This window comes from Erpetoichthys calabaricus, chromosome 2 (assembly GCF_900747795.2).
Source record: "Erpetoichthys calabaricus chromosome 2, fErpCal1.3, whole genome shotgun sequence".
Taxonomy (NCBI): Eukaryota; Metazoa; Chordata; class Cladistia; order Polypteriformes; family Polypteridae; genus Erpetoichthys; species Erpetoichthys calabaricus.
The window spans coordinates 133,131,272-133,148,857 of record NC_041395.2 but is presented as its reverse complement, the minus strand read 5'-3'; the positions used below and the strand labels follow the sequence as shown (position 1 = coordinate 133,148,857).

Sequence of the window (17,586 nt, the reverse complement as noted above, 5' to 3'; positions counted from 1 at the left end):
AAACTAAGCAGAAAGAACATGTCACAGAGAGTGCCTCACCTAAATAGAAACTGCTAAATATAAAAATTATTTTATTTTTTGAACTGCACCAAAGCATACATTCTTTTTGGACTGTGTAAAAAAGGTACTGAATTTATTTTATAAATTAATTATATTCAGAGTAGAGCACAATATATTCTGTGTACATTTTAAAATGAAGCATATAATAAATGTTACTTTATGAGAAGTATTTTGATTACTTTTTTTATAGTTTCTTCATAAAATTTAATATTTGTAATATACCTGTATTTACAATAGTACATATTTATTTTGCACCTCCATATATGGTTGAAACATGTTTGGAAAAGATAAATTTTATTTAAAAAAGAAAATTTAAAGCAAAAAAAGATGCCTATATACAGTAGTTCAGAGAGATTTTGATGGCATTTTACCCATTAAGTGCTTCTTTGTATTATGTTCTGGTTTAAATAAAATAACATAGCATTTAGGAATAAATATACAAAAAAGCAGACCAAAACTGGATGCTAAAATGGCAAATATTTCTACAGCTACAGTATATTTACCAGGTGAGCTGATATAAGCAGGGATGAAGGTGATCCAAACAGCACAAAATATTAGCATGCTGAAGGTGATGAATTTCGCTTCATTGAAATTGTCTGGCAGCTTGCGAGCCAAAAAAGCCAAAACAAAGCATAAAATAGACAGACATCCAATATATCCTAATACAGAGTAAAATGCAACAACAGATCCTAAGTCACATTCTAAAATAATTCTGTCATTGTAGTATTTCATATTTCGTATTGGGAAAGGAGGAGATACAGATAACCATAAAGTGCAAATTGTAACTTGTATGAGTGTGAAACTGCACACGCTTAACCTCTGCTGCATTGGTCCGAACCATTTCATAATGTTGCTGCCAGGAAGTGTGGCCCTAAAAGCCATTAACACCACTATAGTTTTTCCCAGGACACAAGAAATGCACAAGACAAATGTGATCCCAAAAGCTGTGTGACGCAAAATGCAGGACCAAGGAGAGGGCTCTCCGATAAAGGTAAGTGAACAAAGAAAGCACAGTGTCAGAGAGAACAGCAAAAGAAAACTTAACTCTGAATTATTAGCTCTGACAATTGGAGTGTCTTTGTGATTGAAGAACACAGCAATTATCGCAACAGTTACACCAGCTCCAAGAAATGAAAATGCTACAAGAACAATGCCCATAATTTCAGCAAATGATAGGAATTCAATTTCTTTCAAGATGCATTTGTCTTTTACATTATTTGATTTGTATTCTGCTGGACAGCTCAAACACTCCATAGAATCTGAAAAAAAGGAATATTTTTGTTTGCTTTAGTTAAACAATTCTGTAGCATTTTTCAAAATTTGTATACCTATATGTATGTGTGTGTGCCTTTAAATACTGTATATACTGTACATAAACTGTTTATACACCCAGAACAAAGTATTTACATCTAGTCTTTCACATTTATCCTGAACATTTTGCTTTATTTGGAATAAATTATTATAGTGTGCGATTTCAGATTCTAATGCTTAAAATCTTTGGCCTAGAAAATAACTACCAGCTTCAGTCAGACAGCTTAGAGTAGAATGGCTCATTAGTAATTAATATGGGTAATACTATAGAAATCCCTGGCAAAGTTTATAATAGATTATTTTGACACATAAGATTTTGATGGTAGCAAAATGAATTAATTAATTAAAATTAATGTTGTTATTTATTTTATTTTTTTTAAATAGTATTTTTATGTTCAAGCAAATTTGATATTTACACTTTGATAATGTGCATTTAAAATTAGCAAGTGTTGAATATTTTTTTGGCATACATTGCTGATATATATTTGTACTTTTCCAATTTGATAAATCTAATTGAATGTTTTCTACAACTTTAATGGTACCACACTTTTTCCAGTGTATGCATTGCTGTGTTTTTTTTTTATTTGTCTCTCAAATGATGCTATGTCTTTACCTGTTGTATTACTGATTTCTCCATCTGCACATGGAATGCAATCAAAACAACAAACTGGTCTCCCTTTCTGAATAGCTTTATGTGTGCCAATGGGACAGCTCTCACTGCACACCGACGTAGGTACCTGAGAGGAAAACAAAGAAACAAAACAAAAATTAAGAAATTGAATTCTACTTCTTGAATTTAGTTTTCAAGGTTAATTCATATAACAACAATAAATATACCCTTACCTTAGTCTTATTGCCAGCCCAAATAATAGTGTAATTATTCAATACAAACTGTGCCCCTTCTGTTAGAGAGGCATCATAGTATCCAACTGTAATGTATTTTACATTACCCTCCTTCATTAATTGCCAGTTTACCAGTTCGTATCTTGCTACTGGATCTCCATTAATGTCAAAATAGACATTTTCTCCTGTCTTTGTAGTGAAGTTAACCTTTTTCACATAGTGCAGTACCTGTAGGATAGCAAAATGTTCTTAGAGTAGATTGTTCAGTTGGTAATGAACTTAATCAAAGCTCAAAGAATACACCTGTTTACCTGCCAGGGTTCAAAGTTTGCCTTATTTGCACAGGAGTTATTAGCGAAAGGCCCTTTACCATCATTACATGACAATAAATTGTGAAGAGAATGAGCAACGGCATATACTGCTTTATATGCATTATTAGTAATTCTTAGTTCTGTGAAGTCTGTGAATTCATTGTTAACATCTCGGAGAGTTTCAAATCCTGTACATGCACTTACAGTCTTATCTTGAGATGTCAGGCTACAGCCGAAGATATTTTCCCAGAACTCAACCCAGCCAGGAGAGTCTGATGGACGTATTTTCAGTGAAAATTCTTTAAGACCTGGTATTACAGCATTGCTTATTGCAAAACCAAGCGTCCCACCAAGAACTCTGAAATTTGTAGCTGTTGCTAGGCTTTTAGTGGAAGCCCATGATTCACTTCCTATCCACTGCACACCCGTCACGTTGTTAAGCAACAGTTCATTTGTCAAGAACTCCATGTCTGAAAGCGTCACAAAGGCCACAACCACTTTGGAAGTAGATGTTTGTAGTAAGTTTATAATTTTGAGGAAAACTTCTTTTTTACTATTTTTGCTAAAGGTCTCCAAATATTCAATGCAGATACCTTCTTTCTTTGCTACTTCAACAAAGGTGGCCATTCCTCCATTGCCATATTCATTGTCAGTTTTAATTGCTCCAACCCAGTTCCACCCAAAATATTTTACAAGCTGAACTAAGGCTCGGCTTTGATGATAATCACTTGGTATTGTTCGAAAAAATGTTGGATAGTCACGTTTATTGCTTAGGCAGGCGCAGGTTGCAAAATGACTTATCTGTAGAATGGAGGGAAGCACAATAAAACAGCAAAGACAAGAGCCATTTTAAAATGGCAGAAACAAAAGCAGTTCTTGTTAAAGCTATATGAAAAGTTCTTACATTAGCATCATCAGAAAATGAAGGGATGGATGACGCTGAATTATTCTAAAGCTCCTTGTAGTAATATTTTCAGAAGCTGGATTAATAGTTAAATTATATCTAATGTAATTTTTTGCTTTGAAAGTATTGTAATTGTAAAATATTTGTAACCACATAACTTTTAACAAATAAGAGTACAAACAGTTCAAAATGTTAATCAAAAGGCAAACAAAACTGTTTTATTCTATAAATCTTTATGATCTGGTTGAACTGGGAGTAAAATTTGGAAGTTATTAGGACAGCATTAAAGACAGACTGAGAGACCGGCCTTTCATATACAAATGACTATGAGATTTGCTGAATGAGTAAAGAGATAAATGTTAAAAAATCTACCCTACATAGAACATATATGGGACATGCTGTTTAAGCCTAAAGATTGCCCACGAATTAATTAAAACACTACATGTTGAAATATCTGATGACAGCATGCTGCTCTTTCAAGGTGTGCTCTTGCCAGGCTTGGCTACGTGTGGCAATTTTGACAAATATTGAAAATCAATATTTTTTGTTTGTACTTAATGAATATCCATTCTATTTTTGGCAGTCCCTGATAAAAATCAAAACATTTTAAAACAGAGAAATAGTAAAAAAAGGCCTAATTACCACAGGAATCTGAAATGGTCCAACAGTTGATGCAATGCCAATTGATGAGGATGATCCAGAATGCCCAATGATTGCTTGAACATTTGAAGATGTGCTACATGATTTGCCAAGGACATTTTTTTGTGTTAGACCATTCATCAGTGACATCGTAGCCCTAACAGCTGTGCGTACAGATCCACAGCCATCAAAAATCTTATAACCAAGAGTAATGCCAGGCAGAATTTTGGAGCTGTTATTTATTTCTTCTATAGCAAACATCATAGTGGCAGCCACTTGGTAATCTTCATATCTCTTGGAAAGACTAAAAAATACATTCACAATTAAAAACAAAAAAAGCCCCCAGATATAGTTTAATTTGTTAAAGAAATGCACATTTATTTAAATACACATACTGTAGCTGTTGACTTACCCCAAACATTTAGGCAACTCAGGCACTGTTTTATATGTTGGCTTGTCGTTGAGAAGAGTGAGATGAAAAGAAAAGACACCCCCAATCATAATGTCACCTTCTTTCATGAACTGAGGTGACAAGAGCCATCCCTGGATCTGGCATTTTGGCTCTTCTGCACCCATCACAAGAGCAATGAATATCACTCCAAATAACAGCATTTCAATGTGATACCAAAAATCTAAATACTTTGCAACTCTGACTGTACTCAGTCTTTATGGTGAAGCATGGCCTGTAGGGACATAATGCAATATGGGAGGAAATGTATGGTTAAATTAAAGCTTTAACTCTCAAAGGCATTTGCACTCACATGTTACCTCGGGAAAGGACGATGCCACCTTGAGATTTAATTTAAAACCTTGATTGCATTTCTCATTATAGGTTTATTATTTTTTAATTAAATAAATGAGTGTATTTCCAAGTCATCTGCACTCTATTGTCAGAGGAATGCATTAGCAGACACAAAACATAGGTAACTGATGTTTTACTATAAACATAATCAATTTACAGCCTTTGTGCTTTGTTGAAGTACACAGAAACTGAATTGAACCCCATTAATTTGGTATAAGCAACAGAGGAACACCAAGTGGCAGTAGGTTGTGTTTTATTAGGCGAGCCATACAATGATAGCTTCATAAGGATTCTTGGGTAGTGGAATTGGAAGATAAGGTACTACACACGTTTTGTTTATTTGAAAATGGGCATATCACACTTTGTTCCACAAACATGAGGTTTATGAAAGTTATGCTGTACTACCTCTTGATCATTTTGACTAGAAAGCTAAGTTACTGATATAGAAAATGCCAAAGCAATGTATCCATATTAAGGTTGAACCCTCAGAAACCCATTTCATTTATACTGTAAGTATTTCTCTTGCTAACTGCATTTTACTCACAGAGCTGAATAATAGGGGCCACCAAGAGGCTATTAAGAGAATAAGTTTAAAACAACAAGTTGCTTTTCCTATTGATCGTAATTGATTTTTTCAGCATCTTGAGCGTGGAAAAGACACCCGATAAATAAAAAGCATTGCCTATCCATTCTTTCTTGGAACAGACTTATTCCATCCTAGCATCAAAGAATATGAGGAGCCAACCCTGAGCAGAGATGTTAGTATATTGAAGAGCAAACTGTTATACATTCATACAGTGTCATGTTAGAATAACCACTGTACCTAAGAAGCATGTTTTAAGCATACGAGAGGAATTCATAGAGATCAGTGCACACTTACATTGACAACAGTAGAGCATGTCAGCTCCACAGGGACAGTTCCTGAGATGTGAACCCAGTGTTCTAAATATGCAAGAACAACCACTGCAACACTGTACATCCTCTATTATTGTAATTGCAGAGAAAAGTTGAAGAAAGCTCTCTGCCTGTCTTCCACAGACACCTAAAGTTCACACTTACCTTGTAACAGGTCCAGCACTCTCCTTCACTACTGTACCTATAGCTATATGAATTCCGTAAAAGAAAGAGATCTGACCCACTACTACTCTTGATCAATTTTCACTTATGGACAGCAAAGGCAGACTGATTCTGCTGAAAAGGTAGAAAATAGATAGATAGATAGATAGATAGATAGATAGATAGATAGATAGATAGATAGATAGATAGATAGATAGATAGATAGATAGATAGATAGATAGATAGATAGATAGATAGATAGATAGATACATACTTTATTAATCCCAGGGGGAAATTCACATACTCCAGCAGCAAAAAATATTAAATTAAAGAGTAATAAAAAATGCAGGTAAAAAACAGACAATAACTTGAATAATGTTCAATGTTTACCCCCTCTGGTGGAATTGAAGAGTCGCATAGTTTGGGGGAGGAATGATCTTCTCAGTCTGTCAGTGGAGCAGGACAGTGACAGCAGTCTGTCGCTGAAACTGCTCCTCTGTCTGGAGATGACACTGTTTAATGGATGTAGTGGATTCTCCATAATTGATAGGAGCCTGCTGAGTGCCCGTTGCTCTGCTACGGATGTCAAACCGTCCAGCTCTATGCCAACAATAGAGCCTGCCTTCCTCACCAGTTTGTCCAGGCGTGAGGCATCCTTCTTCTTAATGCTGCCTCCCCAGCACACCACTGCGTAGAAGAGGGCACTCGCCACAACCATCTGATAGAACATCTGCAGCATCTTACTGCAGATGTTGAAGGATGCCAGTCTTCTAAGGAAGTACAGGCGGCTCTGTCCTTTCTTGCACAGAGAATCAGTATTGGCAGTCCAGTCCAATTTATCGTCCAGCTGCACTCCCAGGTATTTATAGGTCTGCACCCTCTGCACACAGTCACCTCTGATGATCACGGGGTCCATGAGGGGCCTGGGTCTCCTAAAATCCACCACCAGTTCCTTGGTTTTGCTGGTGTTCAGTTGTAGGTGGTTTAAGTCGCACCATTTAACAAAGTCCTTGATGAGGTTTCTATACTCCTCCTCCTGCCCACTCCTGATGCAGCCCACGATAGCAGTGTCGTCAGCAAACTTTTGCACGTGGCAGGACTCCGAGTTATATTGGAAGTCCGATGTATATAGGCTGAATAGGACCGGAGAAAGTACAGTCCCCTACGGCGCTCCTGTGTTGCTGACCACAATGTCAGATCTGCAATTCCCGAGACGCACATACTGAGGTCTGTTTGTAAGATAGTCCACAATCCATGCCACCAGGTATGAATCTATTCCCATCTCTGTCAGCTTGTCCCTAAGGAGCAGAGGTTGGATGGTGGTGAAGGCGCTAGAGAAGTCTAGAAACATAATTCTTACAGCGCCACTGCCTCTGTCCAAGTGGGAGAGGGATCGATGTAGCACATAGATGATGGCATCTTCCGCTCCCACCTTCTCCTGGTATGCGAATTGCAGAAGGTCGAGGGCGTGTTGGACCTGTGGCCTCAGGTGGTGAAGCAGCAGCCGCTCCATGGTCTTCATCACATGTGATGTTAGAGCGACAGGCCGGAAGTCATTCAGCTCACCAGGACGTGATACCTTTGGGACTGGGGTGATGCAAGATGTTTTCCAAAGCCTCGGGACTTTCCCCTGTTCCAGGCTCAGGTTGAAGATGCGCTGTAGAGGACCCCCCAGCTCTGATGCACAGACCTTCAGCAGTCGTGGCGATACTTCATCTGGACCTGCTGCTTTGCTGGCACGAAGTTTCCTCAGCTCTCTGCTCACTTGCGCTGCTGTAATTGTGGGTGGGGATGTCTCTCCTATGTTGGTATCAGCAGAAGGATGTGTAGAGAGTGCAGTACTCCGAGGTGAGAGTGGGTTAGGGTGGTCAAACCTGTTAAAGAAGATGTTCATTTGGTTTGCTCTCTTCACGTCTCTCTCGATGGTGGTACCCCGCTTCGAGCTGCAGCCAGTGATGATCTTCATCCCATCCCACACTTCCTTCATGCTGTTGTTCTGCAACTTCTGCTCCAGCTTTCTCCTGTACTGCTCCTTCGCCGCCCTGAGTTGGACTCGGAGTTCCTTCTGCATGCACTTGAGCTCATGCTGATCACCATCTTTAAAGGCCCTTTTCTTCTGGTTCAAAAGGCCCTTGATGTCACTTGTAATCCATGGCTTGTTGTTAGCATAGCAGCGTACAGTTCTTACTGGAACTACAATGTCCATACAGAAGTTGATGTAGTCAGTAGTGCAGTCAACAACCTCCTCAATGTTCTCACTATGTGATCCCTGCAGGATATCCCAGTCTGTAGTTCCAAAACATTGTCTCAGAGCATTCTCAGCCTCCGGGGTCCACTTCCTGAATGATCGTGTGGTTGCAGGTAGGACTCTCACTTTTGGTTTGTAGTGAGGCTGAAGCAGAACCAGGTTATGATCTCCTTTCCCAAGCGCAGGCAGCGGGGTGGCACTGTATGCGTCTTTAACGTTTGCATACAGTAAATCAATAGTCTTATTTCCCCGGGTGTTGCAGTCCACATACTTGGAGAATGCAGGTAATGTTTTGTCCAGCGTCACATGGTTAAAGTCTCCAGCGATTAGCACAAGTGCCTCGGGGTGCTGCGTTTGTAACTTAGCAACAGCAGAATGGATGATGTCACTTGCTATCTCCACGTCCGCCCGAGGAGGAATATACACGATGACAACAATGACGTGTCCAAACTCTCTGGGCAAGTAATAGGGATGCAGACTTACGGCCAACAGTTCGAGGTCCCTGCAGCAAGTGGAGATTTTGACTTTAACATGTCCAGAGTTACACCACCGTGTATTAACATAGAGAGCGAGTCCTCCTCCTTTGTGCTTCCCACAGGTACTTGCGTCTCTGTCCGCTCTAACTGTGCTAAACCCGGGTAGCTCCACATTAGCATCTGGGATGGTGTTAGTTAGCCACGTTTCGCAGAAACACAACAAACTGCATTCTCTGTAGGTTCTGACATTTTTCACCAGCGCAGCCAGTTCGTCGATCTTATTTGAGATTGAGTTCACATTCCCCAGAATAACAGAAGGCACCGAAGGCTTAAAACGCCACTTTCTCGCAAGCCGCTTCATTTTTAGCTTAGTGCCGGCTCTGCTGCCACGATACCGCCTTCTTACCTCGTCAGGTAAATAGGGAACCACACCGGCACTGGCATTTGTTCTCAGCGCTCGAAGTTGAGTACTTGAATAGGCGAGTCTCAGCGTGTAAAAATCCATGCCCATGTTGTAAAAGTAAGTGTGTCCAGGGAACAAATCCACATAAAATAAAGTGGTAGGAGTGATCAATAAATAAAAATAGAAAAATAAAAGTAGAAAAATACACATACACATATAGTCCTACACGGAGCTGCTAAAAAGGCTGCCACTCTCGGCGGCGCCAGATGTTGATATTTGACAAAATAGGACAGCTTATCTGACCTCATGGCTTTATTAAAACATTTAATGCTATGGCATTATACGATAAGTAATAGCACCTTATAGTGGCCTAATATTCGGCTTAGTGCCTCAAGGCAGTGTGGAAACTGACATTTTATGGATTAAATGACCATTAGAGAGTTTGGATCTTTCTTCAGATATGTCAGTGCCAGGATGCCATTTTAATTGACTTTGAACAGCATGCCACATTAAAGTGTTAGAATAATATTAAGGGTGAGAAGAATCAGGGGTGGCACCAGTATTGGGCCCTCATTGACTTAGGTTTTTAATTGAAAAATGAAAATTAGCCTACATGGCATACACGCATTTCAATGTACATTTTCCAGTGTTAACTTTGTCACTAGAAAAGTTTATTTAACTCTTAAAAAGTACTTAGTGCAAATATGGATGTTGATTGTAGAGTGTAATTCTGCATAACAAGGTTTAGACAATAAGACTGTCTTAAAATGTTGCCAATCACAGCTACTCGAAACACATGACAGTTAACAAGAGGCTATAAACTAGTAACTTACTGAAGTTACTTAGCATTTCTGTCAAGCTTCACTGAATTAATGTGTATGATTCACAGAAGTAGAGTTATCACATTTCCTGAGCTAAAAAAGAGGACACAGAAATAACAAAAAACACTTTCTCCGTGGCGGAGGAGGTTGGGGAGTATCTCTCCATGGAAGTCCAGGGGAGATGGGTTTGATTGTCCATTTGATAACCATTTATCTATGGTATCACCGTTGCAGGTTCATGTGATGTTTGTTAAGAATTAAATGGTAGGTGAAACTTACCAAAAGGATGCGAATTTAAAAAAGTAAACTAGGTTGGGAACAATGGACCACAGTGTGAAAACACGGAAAAACTGACAGTTTTGTAAAAAATGCCCAAATAGGCACCAAAAAATTGCTAATGGTAACCCTACACTGACGTGTTGTTGAAAAAGAGCAAATCATCGTCCATCATTAGTTACTCTTGGTCTAGGTCTTGTTTTATTATTTTTTTTATCTTGCAAACAATGTCTTGACAAACAAGCCTTTTAGGTTTTATTAGCAAAAGGAAACAAACAGAATTATAATATTTGCTAGAGTCTGATGTTGGCACTGCAAATTTCGGTGATGCCCCAATTGCAAATGGAAACCCCATTGCTAGCTGTTTTTATTTTAGTGATGGGTGTGCTACCAACGCAATTACTGAGTGTGCTGGAAAATCTACATTTGTCCAGCCACCAAATTGCAAAGGATCAGCCAGGTCACAGATTTGACTTATATCCATAAGCCACCAACTCAGAAAATGTTAAAGTTTCCAATTTCTGTTACAGATAGTAAGGCACTCAAGTTGCTTCTGTCATACAACAGATAATAGTGCGTGGCTGGAATATGAGATATCAAAAGATGGCGATTTTGGCATTTTTGCAATAATCTAGTTGAGGACAGGTTCACTCGTGTATTGGGAAACTGGAAATGCATGTACTGATTAGGTATGCATGCACAAAATGCAAGGAATGGCAAAATGGATTTGGACTGATTGATGCTATATAATGCTATACTGTTTAGAATTACCATGCATATTATTGGCCCTTTGTGCCTTGCAATGGACTGATTAAAATTGGTGTTAACAAAAACATTCACACTAGACATGCAAGAAAACCATTCCTTTAGGTGAATGTATATTTAACAATAATAAAAAAAAAACAATGGGCCCACACCTGACAAATTTAGGCTCACCATTTTATGAAATCCTTGTCCCACCACTGATCAAAATGTAGTTTAATCTCGGAAAGCAGAAATATGCTCTTATTCTGTCTCTAATCTGTGTGGTGTTTCCCACAGGGGCCTTCTTGGTTATATTTGTGAGAACCCAGAGATTATTTTTTAAATTAAATTACAAAAAGTAACAGAAAAAGAAACTTAAAGAGTGTGTCAGGCTGGTGCTGGGGGCCATTACTACAGTTTAAAGCTGAAGATCTTAACAATAATGGGGAGAAGAGTTCTTTGTTTTTTTTAGGAAAGCATTTAGCATTTAGGATATATAACATTTTAACTGATATAGCTTGGTATCAGGAGTACATTCTTGTAGGGAAGTCATTTGAATGAAATTAGTGCCAACCAGGCCAAAATATACAGAAATGATGACTTTATGAAATTAGGTAGATGGAGAAGAGTAATCAAATGTCCAAGAAAGTGAATAGAAGAACAAAACATCTGCAGGCACTCTGCGTATGCCTTAATAGTTCTTAGACCCTGTCCACCTCGTGGTTAGTTGGTCATCTTACCTCAGAGTAACATACAAAAAGAAACAAATATACACTTCACCTCCAATCTCTTTCTCCTTTCCTCCAAATAACTAAATGTTTGCCGTCAGCTCACCCCTTGGCTTGGCCACTGGCAGAGAGCAGCCTCCAGATCACACATAAAGGTCAATGGCCAGAGACAGTAGAATTCTTGGGTGGGTCAAAGAGCAGGCCTCTGTAATAGTTCCTTATATTTAGCACTGGACAGTTCTGCTGCCTTATATTGATAGGGGGGTGTTCTTTTATTATACTTCTTGTTACTCCTTGCCACTTTCTAAAGTCCACCCTTTAAAGTAATTATTTTAAAGGCATTCTTTTAACAAACATTTTATTTGCACAGTGGGGGCTGGGTGGTCTTTTGGCCTTGAAATCATTGCAGGTTTTATTTTTTTCTTCAGAGTATGCAGTGTTTTTTAATTTTTTCTGTCCTCCTCATCCATCTGACCTTATCATTAGACTTATCATTAAAGACTTAAAATTGATCCTTTATATAAGGAATCTTCCATCCATCCATCCATCTTCCAACCCGCTGAATCCAAACACAGGGTCACGGGGGTCTGCTGGAGCCAATCCCAGCCAACACAAGACTCAAGGCAGGAACCGATCCCGGGCAGGGTGCCAACAAACCGCAGATAAGGAATCTTATTTTTTATTAATTATATCTATTTTGTGTGAGTATATACTTTTGCTGTGTATGGTATTTATTCATTATTATACATATCTAATCTGTTCTTGTAACTTTTTCTTTCACATCTTGTGCAGAACTTTGAGTTACATCCTGTGTATGAAAATGTGCGAAAGAAATAACTACTGCTGTTTTGTCATTTTGCCCTCTGGAGGTTTCTTTCTTCCGCCCAGACGGGACACCTTGCATAAATGCCAGCAAATGGGTCCATCTCCTTATGGTCTTATTGGGTGATGTTCCTGTCCTGCACTACCACATAGTTCTTGCATTCTCCATATTCCATGTTTACTGTATTAGCTAAATTGAATTAGTGGTTGGGCGGCACGGTGGCGCAGTGGGAAGCGCTGCTGCCTCGCAGTTGGGAGACCTGGGGACATGGGTTCGCTTCCTGGGTCCTCCCTGCGTGGAGTTTGTATGTTCTCCCCTTGTCTGCGTGGGTTTCCTCCGGGAGCTCCGGTTTCCTCCCACAGTCCAAAAACATGCAGGTTAGGTGGATTGGCGATTCTAAATTGGCCCTAGTGTGTGCTTGGTGTTTGTGTGTGTCCTGTGGTGGGTTGGCACCATGCCCGGGATTGGTTCCTGCCTTGTGCCCTGTGTTGGCTGGAATTGGCTCCAGCAGACCCCGTGACCCTGTGTTCGGATTCAGCGGGTTGGATAATGGATGGATGGATGGATGGAATTAGTGGTTTCCTATCATTTTCAAAATCTTCTGTTCTTATACAGTATGCAGGATATTGTATATAGGCTAATCCAATGGTCTCAAACTCCGGTCCTGGAGGACTGCAGATTTTCATTCTAACCCATTTCTTAATAATTGACCTGTTTTTGCTTCTGATTAACTTCTTTTGACTTAATTTTAATTGACGTGTTCTTGAAGACTCAGTTGTTTCTTTTTGCATAATTAGCAGTCATACAATAATGAGATATAAAATGAGCCGAAACATGACCAGCAAAATGTCCATCACGCAATATCTGAAAATAAAGAAAGATGAAGGTCTCAGGAATGCTGATTTGCTCAGGTCCACAAAACATTTTAATAGTGCTCTTAGAAAACATAAAGTCAATAATCTTGGAAATGTACACCATTGCACAATGAGAGCAGCAACAAGCCATGGAATTAAAGAACGGGTTAAAATAACAACAAGAATCGGCTCCTAATGAAGCAACTGATTGGAATGAAATTGGTTGTAGTTTGAGACCATGACTTATTTGGTCTTCTGTTGGCTCACTCACTTCACGTTAGGAAAGAAATGAAGCAATTCAGAGGAACACATCTTAAAAAAAAACAAGTCAATTAAAATGAAAGGAAAAGGAATTAATTAGCAGCAAAAACTGGTCACCAATTAAGAAAAGGGTAAGAGTGAAAACTTGCAGCTACTGCGGCCCTCCAGGACCGGAGTTTGAGACCACTGAGCTAATCAATAGTATTTGCCTATTTAACATATAAACATTTACTATATGCATAACAAAATATTAAACAACCAGTAGCAGAGACAAATGATAAATTTAAAAATGATTTATGTTACACAATGCTATGTATCCTGCGCCTATAAAAAGTATTCATTGCTTTGGAAGTTTTCATGTTTTATTGTTATACAACATTCAATCACCGTGGATTTAATTTTGGTTCTTTGATACTGATTAACAGAAAAAGACTACTTAATGTTCAAAAAAGATCTGTGCAAAGTGGTCTAAATTAATTACAAGTATAAACACAAAATAATTGTTTGCATTAAGTATTTAGTACATGCATCTTCAGCAGTCTTGACAATCTGGAGTTTGTGTGTACAAATCTCAAGCAGCTTTGTACATTTGGACATTACAATTTAGTTCAGTTTTTATTTTGAAAAACTTCTCAAGTTCTGTCAGGTTGAATGGGGACCTTAAGTTAACAGCCTTTTTTAAATGGAGCCAAAAATTCTCAGTTGGGTTGAAATATGGACTCTGACTCATCAACTCTGGGGCATTAACATTGCTGTTTTTTAAACCATTCCTCTATAGCTTTGACTTTATAGTTGGGGTCATTGACTTCTTGGAAAACATATCTCCTCCCAAGGTGCATGTTTCTTGTAGACTGCATTAGGTTTCCCTCAAGGATTTGTCTGTATTTTGCTGCATTCATTTTACCATCTACCACCACAAGTCTCCCTGGGCCTTGCATGGTGGGGATAGTGTGTTTTTCATGATGTGCAGTGTTCAAACATGCTGTTTAGTCTGAAACTCGATTTGGGTAATTTTCAGACCATAGAAACTTCTTGCTGACTTCAGAGCCTCTTACTGTATGTGCCTTCTGGTAAACTCCAGCCAAAATACTGCATGAGTGAATGCCATCCATCCATCCATTATCCAACCCGCTATATCCTAACTACAGGGTCATGGGGGTCTGCTGGAGCCAATTGAGTGAATGATAAATTCTAAATAAAATATGTCAGTCTAGGATATGCAAAGCACCATAGCCTTTATTACAGCAAGCTGCTACTTAGAACTGAGCAGCAAACTCAATGGTATACAATCAAAATACAATCTATTAGAAACAATAAAATGTAACTACTTAACTCTTTTAGGGCGGATGTGGACTTTTGTCGACAGGAGGGGTTGAGGGCACATGTCGACAAAAGACGACATCCAGGGGTAGAGGGCAACAATCAGCTGTTAATGCCGACAAAACTCACCGTTACGTTATAGGCATTCCCTCTCTGTTTGGAAGAATGTTAGACTCATTGACTCGGCATCTAATCCTTGCGTGTGCGCTAGTTACGAAATGTAAATAAATGTAAACAAAGGCAAGATGGCATCGACATCTCACGAAGGAGTGAAGCGTGTGCAGAAAATAAAATACTCAGCAGATGATTTTTTGCACATTATCGCTGAGTCAGACTTGCACTACGTATTCGTTTTTCCAAAGTGGAAACTCACAACAAAAGACGAGATGAAGGGCTTTGTGGCATTACAAATAGAGATGGGACTAGACTGGTGATATAACTTCAGGGAGCAAACGTGCTTTGTCCCCTGGTAGCTTTGGACAGGTTATGCCGCATGATAGGTACGTGCGCCTGCAAACTTTTATTCACTTCTGTGATAACCAGAAGCAAATCCCAAGGGGTGAGCCAGGCTATAACCCCATATATAAAGTTCAGTCCCTGCTTGACATTGTGGAACCAACATATAAAAAATTTTATCGGCCTGGCCGTGATTTGTCTGTGGACGAATCTATGATAAAATACATGGGACGTCTTTTTTTTCCACCAGTATATGCCAGACAAGCCCACAAAGTATGGCATAAAGGATTTTGTACTGGTTGAAGCACACACTGGTTTCTGTCTGAAAGTAATTACATATACAGGAAAGTATTCCTTTCAAAGAGAGAACTGTCCCTTGACAAGTCAGGTTGTGCTGGAGCTGCTTCAGGGCTATGAACATTTGGGTAATGTTGTGTACATGGACAATTTTTATATATCACCAGAATTGTTCATGGAGCTACAGAGCAGGGGAATTGGAGCTTGTGGCACAGTGAGGATGAACAGGAGACACATGCCTTCACAGTTGAAGTCAGACAGGCTGAAGATGAAAAGAGGTGACAATCTGGAAAATTTGGTGGCAGTGGCATGGCACGATGTCAAATGGGTAACTTGTCTGTCTAAAGTACACACTAACAATATATGTGAGAAAGTTTTTCGTCAAAAGGGAAACCCGGAAGGTAGGAAGCTGGACAAGCCAGTTGCACTTGAGGAGTATAACTGTAAAATGGCTGGAGATGATCGATTGGATCAGATGCTGGGGTCATACACTTACAGCTCTAAGTTCACCAAGTGGTACCACACTGTGTACCACCGCATGCATGAGATTGCACTTGCAAATGGCTATATATTGTTTAAGCAGGCAAACAGTGACAGCACTATGACTGCAGCAGATTTCCGCAAGAAGGTGGTTGACAGCTTGCTGGCAGAGTATGTGCCTTTGGCAAAGCGAGGAAGGCCATCACAAAGAGCAGTGCCAGACAGGCTGACTGAGCGCCACTTTCCTGCAACATACGAGGACAAAAAATACAAACTTGACTGTGATGTGTGCAGCAACAGACAATTGAAAAGGAGGCACCAGTGCAACACATACAGTATTGTAAGCAATGTGGCAATGCATACAATTGGCTGCTTTGAGCAATATCATACTTTGCAGGACTTTGCTGTGTAACATGTATGTGTTATGTATGTGAAATCATAGTATGTGAAATTATATAGTATGCAGGCTCATGCAATATACAAGACAGTAACATTTGTCAAAAATAAATATTTTTTGTTGATTTGATATCTTAAACCATTGCTTTGTGTTCTTTTTTTAAAAAAGTTAGTTTTTGGAAAAATATTCAGCCCTGGGAGAAAAGAAACAAAAAAAAATTAACCCTAAAACAGTTAATATGGTATTGCAGGTTCTTAAATTTTTGGAATACTAAAAATTTATATTTGAGATTATATTGTAATGGCCAGTTGGCTGCTGAGGTGGGTAGACTGGGACAGAAGGAGCACACTAGCAAACCTTCAGGAAGAAAAAGGAAGGTGGGTGGCGTCTGAGTGCCGCAGGAGTAATGTGGGAGCCGGTGCGGGGAAGGAGGTTCTCCTTCTGAAGGAGTGAAGTGTGAAGAAGGGTGATGCTCATCAGTTAAGACATTAAAGAGTTTAGCAGGTATTTCCTGTAGCCTAAACAACAGAAAGGTTTATCTCATTTCTGGAATTGTTGTTTTGTTGGTTTGAAATAAAACGCCCGATTTGAGTTTCTTTAAGTTTGTGTGTGTGTATGTGTTGCTTCTGCCATCCCATTGGTCGTTACAATATTGTTTTCCTGATGAAATGGAATAAAGCATTCTGAGAAGATGTGCAAGAGTAAATTTTCATTGTTATGACCACTTTGTCACAGGTGGCTGGGTGTGGTCGGCATTCGGCTGCCTATAAAAGGGTCCGCCTCCCGACAATCAAGGCTGGAGTCGGGTGAGGAGGTGGACGACGTCGGAGAAGGAGGTGGGCGAAGAGAGGCCTGAATGTGTGAAGAGAGAAGAAGAAGGCTTAGTGAAGAAGCCAGGACTGTTGAGAGACTTTGGGGGGTGTTTGGTGGTGGTGCACATAGTGACTTGTATATATTAGTGTAAATAAACGTGTGGTGATGCTTAAGAACGTGTTGGCCTGTCTGTGTCTGGGCTGTACCCTTTCACAACTTATACACGCTGACCCCACTGTAGTTCCTTGCACATAAGTCATTTA

General features: G+C 39.4%; 1 protein-coding gene across 1 annotated transcript; it reads right to left on the bottom strand.

Annotated features, from left to right (window-relative positions):
* LOC114643400 (extracellular calcium-sensing receptor-like) lies at nt 1-4,745 on the bottom strand. Its single transcript, XM_028791989.2, has 6 exons — nt 4,481-4,745; nt 4,072-4,372; nt 2,526-3,326; nt 2,215-2,442; nt 1,985-2,108; nt 1-1,319 (listed from the first exon to the last, which is right to left on the bottom strand). Exons 1-6 carry the CDS (start codon nt 4,678-4,680, stop codon nt 406-408), a joined length of 2,568 nt encoding a protein of 855 aa, XP_028647822.2. The 5' UTR covers nt 4,681-4,745; the 3' UTR covers nt 1-405.
* Nucleotides 4,746-17,586: the final 12,841 nt, after the last annotated feature.